This window comes from Monodelphis domestica, chromosome 1 (assembly GCF_027887165.1).
Source record: "Monodelphis domestica isolate mMonDom1 chromosome 1, mMonDom1.pri, whole genome shotgun sequence".
Taxonomy (NCBI): domain Eukaryota; kingdom Metazoa; phylum Chordata; class Mammalia; order Didelphimorphia; family Didelphidae; genus Monodelphis; species Monodelphis domestica.
The window spans coordinates 20973780-20989900 of NC_077227.1; the positions used below are offsets into that span (position 1 = coordinate 20973780).

The window sequence follows — 16121 nt, forward strand, 5'->3', positions numbered from 1 at the left end:
TGGAAGGGCATCATTCATTGCAAATACAAAGATGGCGGGGTTCAAAGGTGCAGGGACCATTGGGGGAGCTCTGTGGATGCTAATTTGCTAGACACTGCTTCTCAGAAGTAGTCTCGTTGGTGTAAATGCTAGAGACTGGCAATGTGTTGTTTGTTAAAAATTTTTTTGCTTTGGAAGATAAAGAAGTCCTAAAAAACAATTTCTTGCTTCTTACTTTCTTCAAAAGAAAATAGCATAGGGTCATGGGATAGAATGGCTAGAACGTAGTGAGAAAATCTGCTTTGGGGTCCAAGCGTTGTCATGAACCAGCTGGGGCACCTCTTTCTAGATGTGTTTTTTTTTTTAATTGGGATAATAAGGTGGTTGGGCAAGTCGATATCTAGGGTGCCTTCTTACTCTAATATTCTACGTTCTAGAATCCCTTCTAGCTTCTAAAGTCCCTTCTGATTCTGTCATTCTATATTCTAAGATTGCTTCTAACTCTGAATTCTGTTCTCATGGCCCTCCTAGCCCTGACATTCCTTTTATTTTTTTTATTTTTTGACCCTTACCTTAGAATCAATATGATATATTGGTTCCAAGGTAGAACAGTGATAGGGGTTAAGCGATTGGGGGTAAGTGACTTGTACAGGGTCACCCAGCTAGGAGGTATCTGAGGCCACTTTTGAACCAAGAACTTCCCAACTCTAGGCTTGGTTCTCTATCTACTGAACTATCTTGCTGCCCCAGTCATCCCTGACATTCTATACTCTAAGGGCCCTCCCAGTCTGTCTTCTAAGGTCCCTTCCAGTTTTGACAATATACATTCTAAGGTTCTTTCTGCCTCTAACAAATGATATCCTAAGGCCCCTCTCAGCTCTGACTTTCTTCATTCCAAAGCCTCCTCCAAATCGAACAGCGTAAAGGCTCTATGATTGGTAAAACAGTCTCCAATTCTATGGGTATTTGGAATATGTGGAGATCTGGCCCTCAAGCCAGTCTGCACAGCAGTAGGGAGCTCAGGGGCTTGGAGGTTTCCTAGCTCTGCCACTTCCTTCCAGTGTGATTTTGGGTGAGTGAATTCACCTGTCTGGCTTTTTGTTTCCTGATTTGAAAAAGGAGCTTCCAGCTCTAGGGCCATGATTCCATCTAGTCAAAGGTCATACCCTTCCAGCTCTAGGGCCATGATTCCATCTAGTCAAAGGTCATACCCTTCCAGCTCTAGGGACATGATTCCATCTAGTCAAAGGTCATACCCTTCCAGCTCTAGGGCCATGATTCCATCTAGTCAAAGGTCATACCCTTCCAGCTCTAGGGCCATGATTCCATCTAGTCAAAGGTCATACCCTTCCAGCTCTAGGGACATGATTCCATCTAGTCAAAGGTCATACCCTTCCAGCTCTAGGGCCATGATTCCATCTAGTCAAAGGTCATACCCTTCCAGCTCTAGGGCCATGATTCCATCTAGTCAAAGGTCATACCCTTCCAGCTCTAGGGCCATGATTCCATCTAGTCAAAGGTCATACCCTTCCAGCTCTAGGGCCATGATTCCATCTAGTCAAAGGTCATACCCTTCCAGCTCTAGGGACATGATTCCATCTAGTCAAAGGTCATACCCTTCCAGCTCTAGGGCCATGATTCCATCTAGTCAGGTTCACTTCCTTTCTCTTTGGCTCTGTCCTCACCCATCTTTTCTCCATCCCTCACAGTTAGTAACTCTTTCACTCTTCTATCAACACACACAACACTAACTGCTTCTTTTTCCTGAGTGGAGAGGAAGAGGCTCTGAATATTTTAGTCATAGCTAAACACCATGATGGGCACTTCCTAGCAGTGGTAAGTGAGGAAAATAGTGGCAGATAATTCTGTCCACCTCGAGATTCTTTGACGTTTGCATTACTGATCTGGACCAGCTCGTAGATCATTTGTGACTGGAGCTCCAAGTCCATTGGGGTCTCACTCTATGTTATCCAAGGAAAATCTGAAAAACCTAGAGATGCTGCTTGGGGGATACTGACTAGGTACCCAGGCAGTGCTGTCACTATAGATGGCTTAAGAGGGAAATGAAAAAGCAAGTAGAATTTCCCCAAATAATCCTAGTTGTATCGAAGATTCCTGATAGTATGTGAACAGCTACACACTATGTAGTAGAGTAGGATAAATTCTAAAGCTCAGAGAATTTCAAAGTTTGTCAGGAAATGGGAAATGGGTGAACTTTCTCTAAAAAATGAGGTCCACAAATTCCAGCCCTCCCTTCTGTGTCCTTGACCGTGGAAGACTTCCTTCTTAAAAGGAAACCAAAAACTCCAGAACAACACGAGTGGACCCCTTGAACTGAGATGCTTTAGGCCATCTTTTTTGGTTTTAGGGATTCAGAATAAAAATCTTGATCAGATCACTTTGCTGTTTTGCCTGGCCTCTCCAAGCTGGAGATTCTGCCATTCCCCTTAGAATCAGGATAATGCTCACTTTTATTTAAGAAGACTATTTTTGTCCCATGCTAGGTCTAGAGCAGTGATTTTACCTGCACAGGAAATTCTGAGGAAACTCCACTAATGCAGATGGGCTCTTACAATGTCATTTGTAGTCTTGGAGTTTCCTGAGAGGTTAGGTATCTTGCCCAGGTCACCCACCAAGGATGTAGCAGAGATGGGATTCTGAGGACTGTTCTCTATCCAGGGTGCATCCACAGTGTCTATTGGTATGTACCCATTATTATCACTTAGGAAACTCCATGGCATTTGGGATTCTTTTATCTCAGCTCTGTACCCCACCCCCACTTGTCTAAAACCCCAGCTCTAGCACAGAATTCTGCACATGGAATTCAATATTTGTGGAATTCGATTTGTCGTGGACTTTTTTTTTAAACCCTCACCTTCCATCTTAGAGTCAAATTGGATCCAAGGCAGAAGAGCAGTAAGGGCTAGGCAATGGGGGTTAAGTGACTTGCCCAGGGTCACACAGCTAGGAAGTATCTGAGTCCAGATTTGAATCCATTTCTAGGCCTGGCTCTCTATCCACTGAGCCCCTACCTCCTACTCTACCATAAACTTCTAACTATTTTTCAAGCAAAGTTAATCTCCTCAATCAGTATGTAAGATCCTTGACATCAGGGATCTTATTGTTTACTTCATTCCATTAATATGAGTCCTAAAACATAGCTTTTAGCCCCAGACTCACTCCATTTATAAACATTAGCAGTGGGATTTGGGGAAAATCACCTGCCTTCATTGGGTTTCAATTTTCCTCTCAATAAAATATTGTTAGCTGTGTGACCCTGGGCAAGTCACTTGACCTCCATTGCCTAGCCCTTACCACTCTTTTGCCTTGGAACTAATACACAGTATTGATTCCAAGATGGAAGGTAAAGGCTTAAAACAAATTTAATTAATGAAAAAAAATATTAGACTATGTGATCTTCAAGGGACCAACCTGCTTTGTGAGTGGATGTGGGATAAATATTTCATAGACTGATCCAATCAAATCAGCCCCTTCTGTAGGAAGGGAATGCAAAGGGATCCTTAGCCCCATCATCTAATTAGAAGTGAATTCTACACCTACTAATGAATTTCCTGGCTGGTTAGGCAACTTCTACATAAGTCTAGGAATGAATGGTGGTGGAAGGTATCTAAGGACCACAGAGAGAGCCCCAAAAGGGATATGGATGACTCTACAAAGATGACAGATGTCCAAAGAGACTGATAATGTCTTGAAAATGCATTGCAGAGTTAGATGACAAAGGAATGAAAGCTAACTTTAGGGGAAGAAAAAGAACTTAGCAGATTCCACAGGGGACAGGCAAGGGACTCATATTATTGTAAGGAGAGGAAAATGGAAAGTAAAGAGCTAGAGTTCTACCAAAGATGGTAGAGAAGATCAATAAAGAGGAAGAAAGACGAAGAACAAATGAAAACCTAAGTAGGAAGGAAGGAGAAGAAACACAGCTACACATTACTATTTTGAATGCATTTCAAGTAAGTGTCTGAGAATAAATAAAAATGATCCTTGATCATCATCATTTAGCGCCTCTGAGGTCCTTTTGAGTACCAGATCTATGATTCTATTCACAAACTGGGATGAGTTTGGGATAATTGAATAAAGATAAAAGACTGAATCTTTTTAAGGGAAGAATGGTTCTGGCTTTAGAGCAATGAACTAGCTATGTTCTCCCCATCCTCCCCAATCCCATCCCCACCCAAAACTCTTATAGCAAAGAGTTGACAATTTATCCAAGGATTTCTCCAGAAAATTTCTCATTTATTTTGTGTTTCCAGATGACACCAAGAATTCAAAGAATATAGAAAAAATGTCTCTTCTTATAAAAATTCATATATATTATTAGTAAATATGTTAGGAAACTCACTCATTCCAGACTCAGTCAAGTAGCTATAGCGCTTACGTAGGGCCATAGATGCAAAACTCTGACGACGGTCTGCTTTCTCCGTCTGCCAAAAAAAAAGTAAAAAGTCGATTTTTCCCTTTCCATTGGATTTTCTTGTGGCATTTGCAAAGCATTGAAATGTGCTAACGGAGACATCACTTATCATAATGTTTTGCTCTATGTTTCCTCTCTCTGTAGTTCAAACATTTTAGTAAATCTAGCAAGATTCCCCCCTCCCCCAAAGAATCCTCCTCCTCCACCCTTTTCCCAACGAGCCCTGCTAATCAGGTAGTGAGGCACTGACACGGGACACTACGAGGAATTACAAAGAGACATAAAACATTAAAGACTCCACCTTAGACTGAGGAGTATCTTTTCAAACTCAGTAAGTCCTAAAAGCACATAAGCCACAAGGTCAACCCACTCTAAATGACTACGAGAACGGACAGGTAAATCAAGGCACAGGAGGAGTTCGTTCTTGGCTTGTTCTTGCATTCAGTAGGATGTGAAATGGCACAAATTCTGCTATTTTTATTAGGAATAACATCAGTTGTGTCTCTAGTCATTGGCTGTTGTCATTTATCCTTCTGGTTAAGTGCTTGCTATTTTTGAAAGACTATTCTTTCTCCCCACACCTAGCACTATTTGGGGGCAATAATCAAAGCCTTATAAATTCTTATAACTTAAAAGTGAATGATTTAACTGGGAAAAATATGTAAAACATAAATATATATGTATGTAGGAGCCAAAGAAGGTCTGCTGTATTTATAAACTATCCTTTTTTAATTATTTTTTATTATATTATATTATATTATTATATATATATTATATTATATTATATTATATTATATTATATTATATTATATTATATATTATATTATATTATATTATATTATATTATACTATGTTATGTTATGTTATGTTATGTTATGTTATGTTATGTTATGTTATATTATGTTATATTATATTATATTATATTATATTACATTACATTACATTACATTACATTACATTACATTACATTATATTATATTACATTATATTACATTATATTACATTACATTATATTATATTATATTATATTACGTTATATTACGTTATATTATATTATATTATATTATATTATATTATATTATATTATATTATATTATATTATATTATATTATATTATATTATATTATAAACTAATTTTGGGAGAGCTACGAGAACAATGAACTCAAAACCCACAGCCTGGATGTGGGGATGGTATCATCTGTTCTGTCTATCTACATACATGCATACACATAGATGCACACACAGGTAGGTTGGGAGTCTAGATCAGTGATCTTATGGGAAGGGCCATTGCCACAAGGAAAAGTGACTTAGCCTGGGTCATACTAGCTGAGAGTTAGAGCAGGGGACTTTTCTGACTCAGGCTCTCTAGTTTGTCTTTTATGATGTCTGTGTGCTTGTGCGTGTGAGTGTGCGTGTGTAGCAGATACATATATATACCAATAAATAAATGTATATTTGTGTTCGTATATGCATTTATAAATAGATGTGTAAGTATACAGAGATACAAATGGATGTGTAGGTATCGATATATCAATATCTCCATATGGCATATCTACCTCTAAAATACACACATATATATATGCAGGGCAAAGCAATTTTATACACTAATAGATTGGACGGATCTTAGCGATCACCCATTCTAAGCCCCTCATTTTACAGATAAGGAAACTGAGGTCGAGAAGGGAAATGCTTTTCCTATGCCCCAGCCTATAGCTCCCAAATCCTTTACAGACTCTGACTGTTTCTATGTTGGATGGAAAATGCTTTTATTAACAGCCAGTGAAGAAACACTAATGGCTCTCATAGGAAAACCTAGAATTTTGTGAATGGCAACTCCATCCCTTACCCCCATCCCCCAATGAATTCTGCTTTATTCAGGATGTCCTAAGGACTGGGTTAATCTGCTAGAAATCTAGCTGATGCTGCATATAGGAAATAGTCCGATTGGAAATTTCACGTTTTCAAAATATGTGCCTTTTCCTTTTTCGTGCCAACAGTGTAAATGGGCTAGAACAGTCTTTTATTTTTTTTAACTATTATCTTTTGTTTTAGAGACAATATTAAGTACTCGTTCCAAAGCAGAAGAGTGGTTAATGGGGGTTAAGTGACTTGCCCAAGGTCACATGGCTAGGCAGTGTCTGGGGCCACATTTGAACCCAAGTCCTCCCATCTCTAGACTGGGTCTCTATCTAGTGAGCCACCTATCTGCCCCTAATGTTCTTTTTTATTTTTTAATAAAAGTTCCCCATAAAATTACATTTTTGCAAAAGAGAGTAATTTTGGAAATATTCATATAATTTGCTATCTGTAACTTAAAGGTCAGGCCAAAAAGACACAAATCTAGTCCCTGCTTGATCCTGTCCCCCCCACCCCCTCCTTTGGCTTTCTGGAGCTTTCCTTAAGTAGCTTTCAATTCTAGTCTACTTCTGATAAAATAAAAACAGAAGTGGTCATATTACCTCATCATCTGGATCTGACTCTGTTTCCTTTGGGTCCCAAGATGCATTGCAGAGACAAGGAATATTATAATGGGCAGCAGGGAAAAGAATATCAGGATATGAAAAGGACTGAGTAGGGAGCACAAAAGGCAAGCTGATTTAGAAAGCAAAGCAAAATCCAAGATAAGCCAACACCAAGAAACTAGAAAGTGCACACCCACAGCAAATTAACTCGGACATCTCTAGAAGCATAAACAAGAGCCTGAGCCACACACAGAGGACGAGGGCAGAACAACCACCGGAAACGGACACCACAGTCACAAGAGTTAAAGCCTTTCTCCACGCACAGACTGACCGAACGGAGTGAGGGTCGCTCGAATCATGGTACAAAGCATTCATTCCACGGCTAACGTTTCACGGTCCTACTTCCTCAAGACGGGCAGGGGGTGGCGGGAGGGATGGGGAAGTGGCATGAAGCAAAGCGGGAAGAGATACCTTTTTATGGGCTGGAAGGGTAATATTTAAGTTGCAAACAGCTGTTTGTGGCAATCCTTTCGTCGTCTTTGGTTCTTTCAGAAATGACAAACGGCCGCAGGGCTCTTGACTCGTGTCTCTGATCTGGAAGAACGTGGGTGGGAGATGGTTAATGGAAAAGATGGATATTTGGCAGGGTGGGCACGTCCAGAGCGCAGTGATGCATGATGGGTTTGCAAAGTTCTCAGGAAAGACTCTCCTCAACCCTTTTTTTAAAAAGGGGAATAAAAGGGAAATGGCGGTAGTGACAAAATATCCACTAAGATGGACTTGTGTAAGTCCACAAGATCTGGAGCATCTGAATACCCAGCTAGCCCCCTCAATGATTATCTTGGGCTCAATCTCCTGTGGTTCATATACATTTTCTTCAAGAGACGGAGGTTGGAATTATTTCCATAACGACTGAACTTAACAGATAAGGGTTGGCGCATCAGCACTTTGGATGTTAGGGGGCAGTGGCTGCTAATCATTTTGAGCTAGAATACTTACTAAAATAGCCTCGATGGGAAATGGGCAAGGCGTGTTACTGGGCTGCCATTTTTGTCATGGAGACCCACCATGAAACAAAGAATCAATTCTACGACTCTCCCTCCTCAAGAATGGAAACATGTTTTCAGTTGAATGTCTCCATTTGGATTATCTCACCTTGACAGAAAAGGGCAGTCTATTCTCTTTGAAAGCATAGAAGTTAAAGACGAGTTGGTGTCCTCCTTTGGTAAGGGGGGCCAGATTCCCATAACAATCGACATAAATGGGCTTTCCTTCCAGGACCTATTAGGTTAAAACAAAACCTGTTAATCCTTATTCTTCCCATTTGACCTCTCATCAGTCACAGGCACTTTGTATATAGTAAACACTCAATTTTTTAAAAAATTAATTTAATTTTAAAATTTTATTTTAATAATCTATTTTTTCATTATTGAATTGAATCAAATAGGGAAACTGAGGCTTGGAGAAAAAAGCATGAAAGTCAGGATTAAAACCCAGGTCATAATCAGAGGATCTGTAAAAATTTTTTTATAAATTTATATTTTTTATTTATAAAATATATTTATAAAAATATTAATATATATTATATAATTATATGTAAATTATATAAATGTATATAATACTATATAATAAATACTAAGATTTAGGGCAGGAAGGGACTTCAAAAGGCATTCAATCTCTTTATTTTTGCAGATGCTGCCACTGAGGGGCAAGGGGTTGATTGAAGAACTTGCTCACTACTCCTTTTTAACTATACCACAATGATTTCCTAGTGACAAAGGGAGAAGCAGGTGCTTTTTTATCCCTGATTTACAGATGGGGGAATACAGACTCCCGACATTTAAAAGACTTTCTCCAGGTCACCCATTCTAGGGCAGAAACAGAGTGTCCTGGCTTCAGAGCTCATTTTATTATACCAGCTATCATCAAACACATCCTAGTATGAATGATGGGACATTTGCCACAGAGAAAGTTGGTATGATGAACCGAGCAGATGAAGAAAACTCTTGTATCTCTTCAAAGTCGGTTTATCTCTGTTCTCAGGGATGAGAAATCAGCATGAAAAATACGAAGCCGTTTCAACAAAAACCGCCATCGCTCAGGTGCCCTGGAAGGCTTTCCTGAGAGTCACCTCTGTACTCCCTCTTCTGCAAAGGGAATATGGTTCTAAGGTGAGGAGGATGAAGTGGTCATGGATATGGCTTAAGGCCCTGGAACAGAGCAAAGTCATTAGTATCATGGCTGAGATCTAGGGACGTAGACTAAAAAAAAAGTCAGCTAAGAGAAAAGGCTGCTTCTGCTTCCCATCACTGGAGCCTTTCAGGTGAAGGTTAGGTAAGGACTTGTCACACTCTGTATGGGGGGCTTACAATCTGGGGATTCTATATTTCTAGAAATCTGATTATGTGCCTACTGTGTGCCAAGCTAAGCATAAATGTGCCAACATCCATAGAAAGCATATATATTTTTAAAACATCGTAGGGATAATTTAATAAAAATAATAATGGGAATCATTTATAATCCTTGAAGGTTTACAAAGTGCTTTACAAAAAAAAACCAACAAAAAAACAGGCAGTATGATACGGCAGGAAGAGCATTGAATTTGGACTCCAAGGATGACCTCTCACACTGAGTGACCTTCTTTCCTGTAAATAGAAGGGATTAAACCGAGGTCTCAGTTTCCTCATGTGTAAAATGAGGGAGTTGGATTAGAGGGTCTCCAAAATCCTTTCCACCCATTTCTATCAGACTCTTAAGCCATGATTAAAATCATTCACATTGATATTTTCAAATATTGTCCCCAAACAAAGCAAAATCTAAAGTCTTTGTCAAAACAGACCCACCTCGATATCTTTGCTTCTTGCAACTTCCTCGAAATTCTCTTGCTGCTCCAAAGTTTTGTCCACTTTATCGTCTGTCATGCAGAAGCAACGTAAGGAAGATTCCAAAGGATCGTTCATTTTGGCAAATACCACAAACTTGGCCATGTATGGGACACATATTAATTCCCTGTAGAGCTGGGAAGCCAATCCGACGGTTTCCATAACTTGATGGCAATCCGCAAGCCAAAATCTAAATGAGTCAAGTAGAGAGCCACAGAAATGGGTTAGTAAAGAGAGAGTCTGTCCTTAGAAATCTCCCCATGCTTTTAAAATTGGGAAAATAAAACAGACAATTCTAGAAAATTATCATGCACCATGACCATGGTCAATGCCAACTTGATCATTAATGGAACCGAGAGGAAGCTAGGTTGAACTAAATATGGATCCTTCTCAAGTCCTCTCCGTAAGGAAAAGCTACAGATTCCTTCTCTCTTCTCTCCAACAGAATCTCTCCCTATTGTAGGGAACTATAATAATCCTTCTGTTCTACTGACTGCTTCTATATTTGATTTCTCAAATCATCTTTTTGGAATGCATGAGCTTGGGTTTTTTTTTCTTTGTTTTTGGGTTTTTTTTTGGGGGGGGGGGGTCTCCTAGGATATGAGTTAACAGTGTCTCCTGTCAAGAATATTCAGAACTTTGGAATAAGGCCTCGTGTCCTAAAAGTTAAAATCACTGTATACTAAAACATATTATAACCCCACAGAATTGAGCTCTCCCCTACAGACCTTTTACTTTACAAAGATAGTAGCCATACAAAGATTTAATATTATCCACTGACTGGGGCCCAATCTCAGAGCTTTCAGGCACTCTCCATCCATCTATCCATCTATCCATCTATCTATCTATCCATCTATCTATCTATCTATCTATCTTTTTCTTTTCTTCCCTCCTTCCTTCCCTTTTTCCATTCCCTTCTTCCTTCCTCCCTCCCTCCCTCCCTCCCTCCCTCCCTCCCTCCCTTCCTTCCTTCCTTCCTCCCTCCCTCCCTTCCTTCCTTCCTTCCTTCCTTCCTTCCTTCCTTCCTCCCTCCCTCCCTCCTTCCTTCCTCCCTCCCTCCCTCCCTCCCTTCCTTCCTTCCTTCCTTCCTTCCTTCCTTCCTTCCTTCCTTCCTTCCTTCCTTCCTTCCTTCCTTCCTTCCTTCCTTCCTTCCTTCCTTCCTTCATTCCTCCCTTCCTTCCAATTTATTTATTACATTAAACTTCCAGGTATGGCCCCTCTCTTATCTTCATTTAGCGAAGGTGTATGTATATATCAAACTCTATGTGCATTTTCATACCTGGCTGAAACATTGGTCGTAAAAGAGACAGAGTCCTTTATGAATGTCAATGGTGTGGTTCCCGTGATGTCCTCCCACTGCGCAGGCGATGTTCCTCCTAAAAGGATGACAGGCAGAGACCCTAGTTTTGTTACAGGGAACAGATAGTGTGTATAAAATATCCCCAAGTTCAATGGTTAACTTGAAGTTTTCATTATTCCTTGATTCCTGTCTTCCTCCTGCTATCCCATGAGGACAAAGGAGTTATTTGAAGACCCTAAAATTGGCAGAGGAAGCTGTTGCCCCTGCCTCAAATCCCTCAGTGAAGACCTTGTCTTATTGTAGCCAGTGCAATGAAATCTCCTTATTATACAAGAAGGTGAGCATGGCTTTCTGACCAGGACTGGAAGAAAATAATAATCCTTCTTATAAATTATTTGAGCATTGAGGAAGCTAGGTGGTAGAGTAGATAAGAATGCTGGATCTGGAATCACAAAGACCTGAGTTCAAATCCAGCCTTGGATACCTACTAGGCTATATGACTTTGGGTTAATTTACCTAATCTCTGCCTACCTCAGTTTCCTCATCTGCACAATGGGGACAATAATAGCACCCAACTTCCAGGGTTGTTGTGAGTAAAAAAAGAAGGTAATAGTTGTAAAGTGCCTTATAAATGTTAATATGTGATATAAATGCTATCTATTATTATTGTTATTTTTGTTGATGTTGCTATTAATTGGTACCTCCATTCTTATCAGAGTAAATGATGAAATCCTGTATTGATCCATGACAAAATGCTTTCCCCACTAGACTGTCCACTTTACAAAGATAGTAGCTGCATGAAAACCCTAATGTGGCACAGTCTCGAGCACAGATCTCTATGTTCTCACCCAGCGTAGAGGCTTGTCCCTTCAGAACGACAATAGGAGGGGAGAGCTGAGAGAGTGCAAAGAGGAGGCCCAACAAGGAGGCTCTCTTTCCATTACAAGAGTGAAGAAGACGAGAAGACCCTTTCTATTGGGATCTGAGATCCAGAACTCAGAGCTGGAAGGATTGGAGGTTGTCTAGTCCAGACTCAGTATCTGGTAACTGAAGACATGAAGACTGAAGGAAAGGAAGCAACTTGACTAAGGTCATCCAGGTAGACTTGACTCCTGGTCCTCTGATCCCAAATCCAGGACTTTTCCTACTAGACCAATGGACTCCCTAACCATTAAGCAATACTGCCTCTCTTTTGGTACAGAGCAGGGAAAATGAGGTCTAGCATCCAGACACAATGGATCCATCTGCTAATAATCTAAGCTAGTTGGTGAATCTGGTCTAACTGCTCACTCTATAGATGATAGAATTTTAGGTCTAGACTTAGGGGGTCCTCTGAGGCCACCTGATTCACCTTCTTTATTTTACAGATGAAGAAACAGAGACGGACAGACTAAGTGACTTGTTGAAGGTCACATAGGCAGAAATCCTCAGAGATGCAGTTTGAACCAGGACTTCTGACTCTGAGATCCTATCAAAATGCAGAGGGAATGCCCAACAAGAGTACGGTATTGACTGAATCAGACCTGTAATGCTACAAAGAAGGCGCAGGTTGGGCGTGTTGTCTCCTTTGTAGCCATTGGCTACGCCTTCTCCAGAGGGGGGAGGCACAGGAATGGTCATCGTTATTGGTTTATGGAATTTCCTTCTTCTTGGCTCCACGGTGACAATTGGGCTAAAAGTTGCTTTATTTCCAAGGATTTTTTTCACAATTTCTTCAGGAACAGGCTGAGCCTAAAAACAAAGAAAAGATATTATACAAATGAGGCAATTGTTAATCACAAAGTTTGCATCTTCTCCAAGGGAGAAAGGATTGCTTTTTAGTTGAATTTATTGGGGCAGAAGAGGAGATGATGTATGATTTCACTGCTAATGCAGCTTGCTTTGCAATTTAAAGCCCTTAGAGTTGTCTGGGGGCAATGATGGGTTAAGTGACTTGCCCAGGGTCACACAGTATGTGATTAAAAGAAAAAAAAAATATGAATCCAGGTCTTGACTCTTCATCCATTATGCTATACTACCTCTCTTTTGACAATAGATTAGAGAAATTAGATAGAACACACAGAAACAATTGATGTATTTGCTAATTAACCTAAACTAGTTAGTGAATCAGAAAAGCAGATAATTTGAGAATGGGGGCAGAAAGGGTTTGTCCCATAGTTTCTGTAGCATAAAGAGCAAATGTGATACCAAAGCTCCCTAGACACCTTACAATGAAGAATTTTGTGACTTTTAGACCTCTGAAATATGCAGAAGGTCTAGGAGGTATCATGAGGACAAGTTTTATAAGTGGAAAAACTAAGTAAAGTAACTCAAGACCACTCCGATTCTCAGGGGCTGAAATAGAATTCTGGACGACCAAATCGATCCTCCATCTTTGGCAAAATCATTGTAAATATTCAATTCCAGGGCAGTGCAATGTGTAATGAATCGTCTTATCAACGATAGTGTAAATGTAAGTGGTTTTCTTTGAACTTCTTGTTACTGAAGATTCCCCAAATTATTTATTGCCAGAAACTAAATAGATTAAGCTTCCTCTATTTGGAATTTGATCTGACTCACAAAATGAGCGTGGATAATTATTTTAAAAGTCGGTAAAAACTTGAAATACTTTGGTTAATTAGTTTCCCTAACCAGGTTAAAAAGAAATCTTAGCTTCCCTGAACTGAAGATATACAAGAAAGTGAATTCATGCCAATGAAGTCTTTCTAGAACCCACCAGGCCAATGGCCAATGCTGCTGTCGTGGCTTACTAAAATGAACTCTGGGTTACAGAGTATCTATGTTGTATCTAATTAAGTGTGCATGTGTTGTTTCTCCAAGAAGGCAGCTCCAGGACAACCAATCCTTCAATCCCCCGGATGAGGGTTAGTTACCTGAAGGCCCACTCGGATCCTTTTGGTCAAAGCCCCCTCAGGAAAGGATGCTTGAACCAGGGGTACAGTGGTGCTGCTCAAGATACCGCCTTCTGGGCCCATCTGGTTGCTTTCCTGCTTGATCCGCGAGACCACCGCAAAGTACTGGGGAAAGTCCTTTGTGATTATCCTGCAGATACGTTTCTTTCCCAACTCTTCGGGGCTATCCAGCTCTGCAAGAAAAAAGGTAGGGTCAGAGCTGGAAGAGTGCTTAGAGATCTTGAAAAATAGAACACCTCCAGGGCTGAACTAGAGTGAACCTTCATGGCTAATTCAATAGCCAAGAAGCCAGGGTACCACTGGAGATAAGCTGCATTGATCTCTCATTCCTACCTCATCCTGAGACACTAAAAGGAAGGAAGAGGCAGCAGGAAGGGGCTTCATTTGGAGGCAGAGGATGCAAGGACAAACTCCAGCCCCAGCACTTCATAGCCACATAACCCAATTCATCCCAGCACTTTTTGGAGAGTGAGGGAGTTGATTAGTCATGTCTAGTGACCCCATTTGGGTTATTTTTGGTAAAGCTGCTGGGGTCTTTTGCCAATTCCTTCTCTATTTCATTTTATAGATGAGGAAACTGAGGCAGACAGAGTCACTTGACTTGTCCAGGATCACATAGTTAGAAAGTGTCTGAGGCTAGATCTGAATCCAGGACTTCCCACTAAGCCAACCAGCTGCCCCCAAAGTCACATAATTATTAAATATCAATGTAGGGGTTTAAGCCAAAATCTTACATCCCCAATGCCTGACCTGACAGGCTTGTTGTAGGGACCAAAAGAGCATATAAAGCACTATCCAAATTCAGGGATCTCTGCACTATTCCACACTTGTCCTTTCTTCTTTCCTCCTTCTAGCTCCCTTCCTTCCATTTTTGTCCCTTCATCCTTTCTGTTCTGATCAATCCAGACCCAAGACTTCTCTTTTCCCAAAAGAAACTGGGGACAAGTTTTCTCTTGACCCACAGGAAAGAATAGGAGAGCAAGTGCTGAATATTGGGACACCTTGGGAGCTCATCAGAAATGGAAGCTGACATCGCGTTTGGGCCAGAGGAAAAGGGAGAAGTCCAAGGGAAGGTTACATTCTGGAATGGGTACACAAGAGGCAAAGGAGAGCCCAGTGTGAGATAGATTTATTGGAGTGCAAAAGGGGAAGCTGGCATGAGCGAGATAACCACAAAGCATGTATGGGCATGAAGAAAAATGCTTCCCTGAACAGATGGAGAAGCGATGGCGAAATCTGTGATTAAAGGGCGACAGGAGGAATAAGGGCGATACACAAGGGCTGCTGGGATGACCAAGAGCTGTATGACATGCGACCCACAACAAAAATACATAAATATGTAATAAAACACAATTTAGATAATGACACCACATTCTCATTTGCCTTCATTTTTTGCCTCCTATTGAGTTGGAATGAGATCTCAATTTCTAAAACTCCCAAATTACAGCATTAAATTGTCAATATTAATTGAATAATTAAAGGTAAACGAGATTAACTGAGAGTCAGCTTGGTTTAGCAGATAGAAGTCTGGCCTTAGAATTAGGAAGCCCTGAATTCAAGTCCTGCCTTTGATCTTTATCCAGTTTTGCTTTCCATGGTTTCAGTTATCCATGGTCAACCACCAAGCTCCAAGTGGCAGCAGCCAATCCTTAGTGGTCTCTCCAGCTTTTACTTTCACTTATTTTTCACACTCATGTTCACTTTTTAAGGGCCGTTCTTGGGGGGTGATGGGGGGTTGGAAGGGGGGCAGAGCTCTGAGGAGGAGCAGGAACAGGGGAAAAAGCACATTCATTGGGTCAGCAGATGTTTCCATCTGTGGTAGGTCCTGGGATGGATCTCCTGTGGAGAGAGGGATCCGCTACACTGCCATGACAGCTGGCTTTTTGCTTAAAACTCTTAGTTTTATTGGAGTTACTAGTCTGCACTGGTACAGGGGATTTCCATGACAGGAGAGCCCCCTCGTTGATGAAATCACAGCCTGAATATCTGAAATAAAATAAGACGGATCAGGAATTAGGCTGTAAACATCGGCTATTGATTGCCCACATTGTGTACTAATTGTGCTTCATCATCAAGTAATCACAGACCATTCGATTGGCTAGTGCTCGCTTGTATTTATATCCTCTCCCTCCCTCATACCAGAAGGTACAC

The 16121-nt window shown here is 40.7% G+C and overlaps 1 protein-coding gene across 11 annotated transcripts in view; it reads right to left on the bottom strand.

The window, feature by feature from the left end:
• Positions 1–16121, bottom strand: part of ANK3 (ankyrin 3) — a 754092-nt gene that overhangs the window by 41812 nt on the left and 696159 nt on the right. For 10 of the 11 annotated variants that reach the window (XM_056795799.1, XM_056795855.1, XM_056795804.1 and 7 more), the window contains 7 exons: positions 13932–14143; positions 12582–12789; positions 11038–11134; positions 9720–9948; positions 8032–8157; positions 7348–7470; positions 4343–4424 (listed from right to left, as the gene is read on the bottom strand). In XM_056795799.1, the coding sequence (XP_056651777.1) occupies positions 4343–4424; positions 7348–7470; positions 8032–8157; positions 9720–9948; positions 11038–11134; positions 12582–12789; positions 13932–14143 (1077 nt within the window). The remainder of the gene's footprint in view (positions 1–4342; positions 4425–7347; positions 7471–8031; positions 8158–9719; positions 9949–11037; positions 11135–12581; positions 12790–13931; positions 14144–16121) is intronic. The other variant, XM_056795858.1, reaches the window with a different exon arrangement.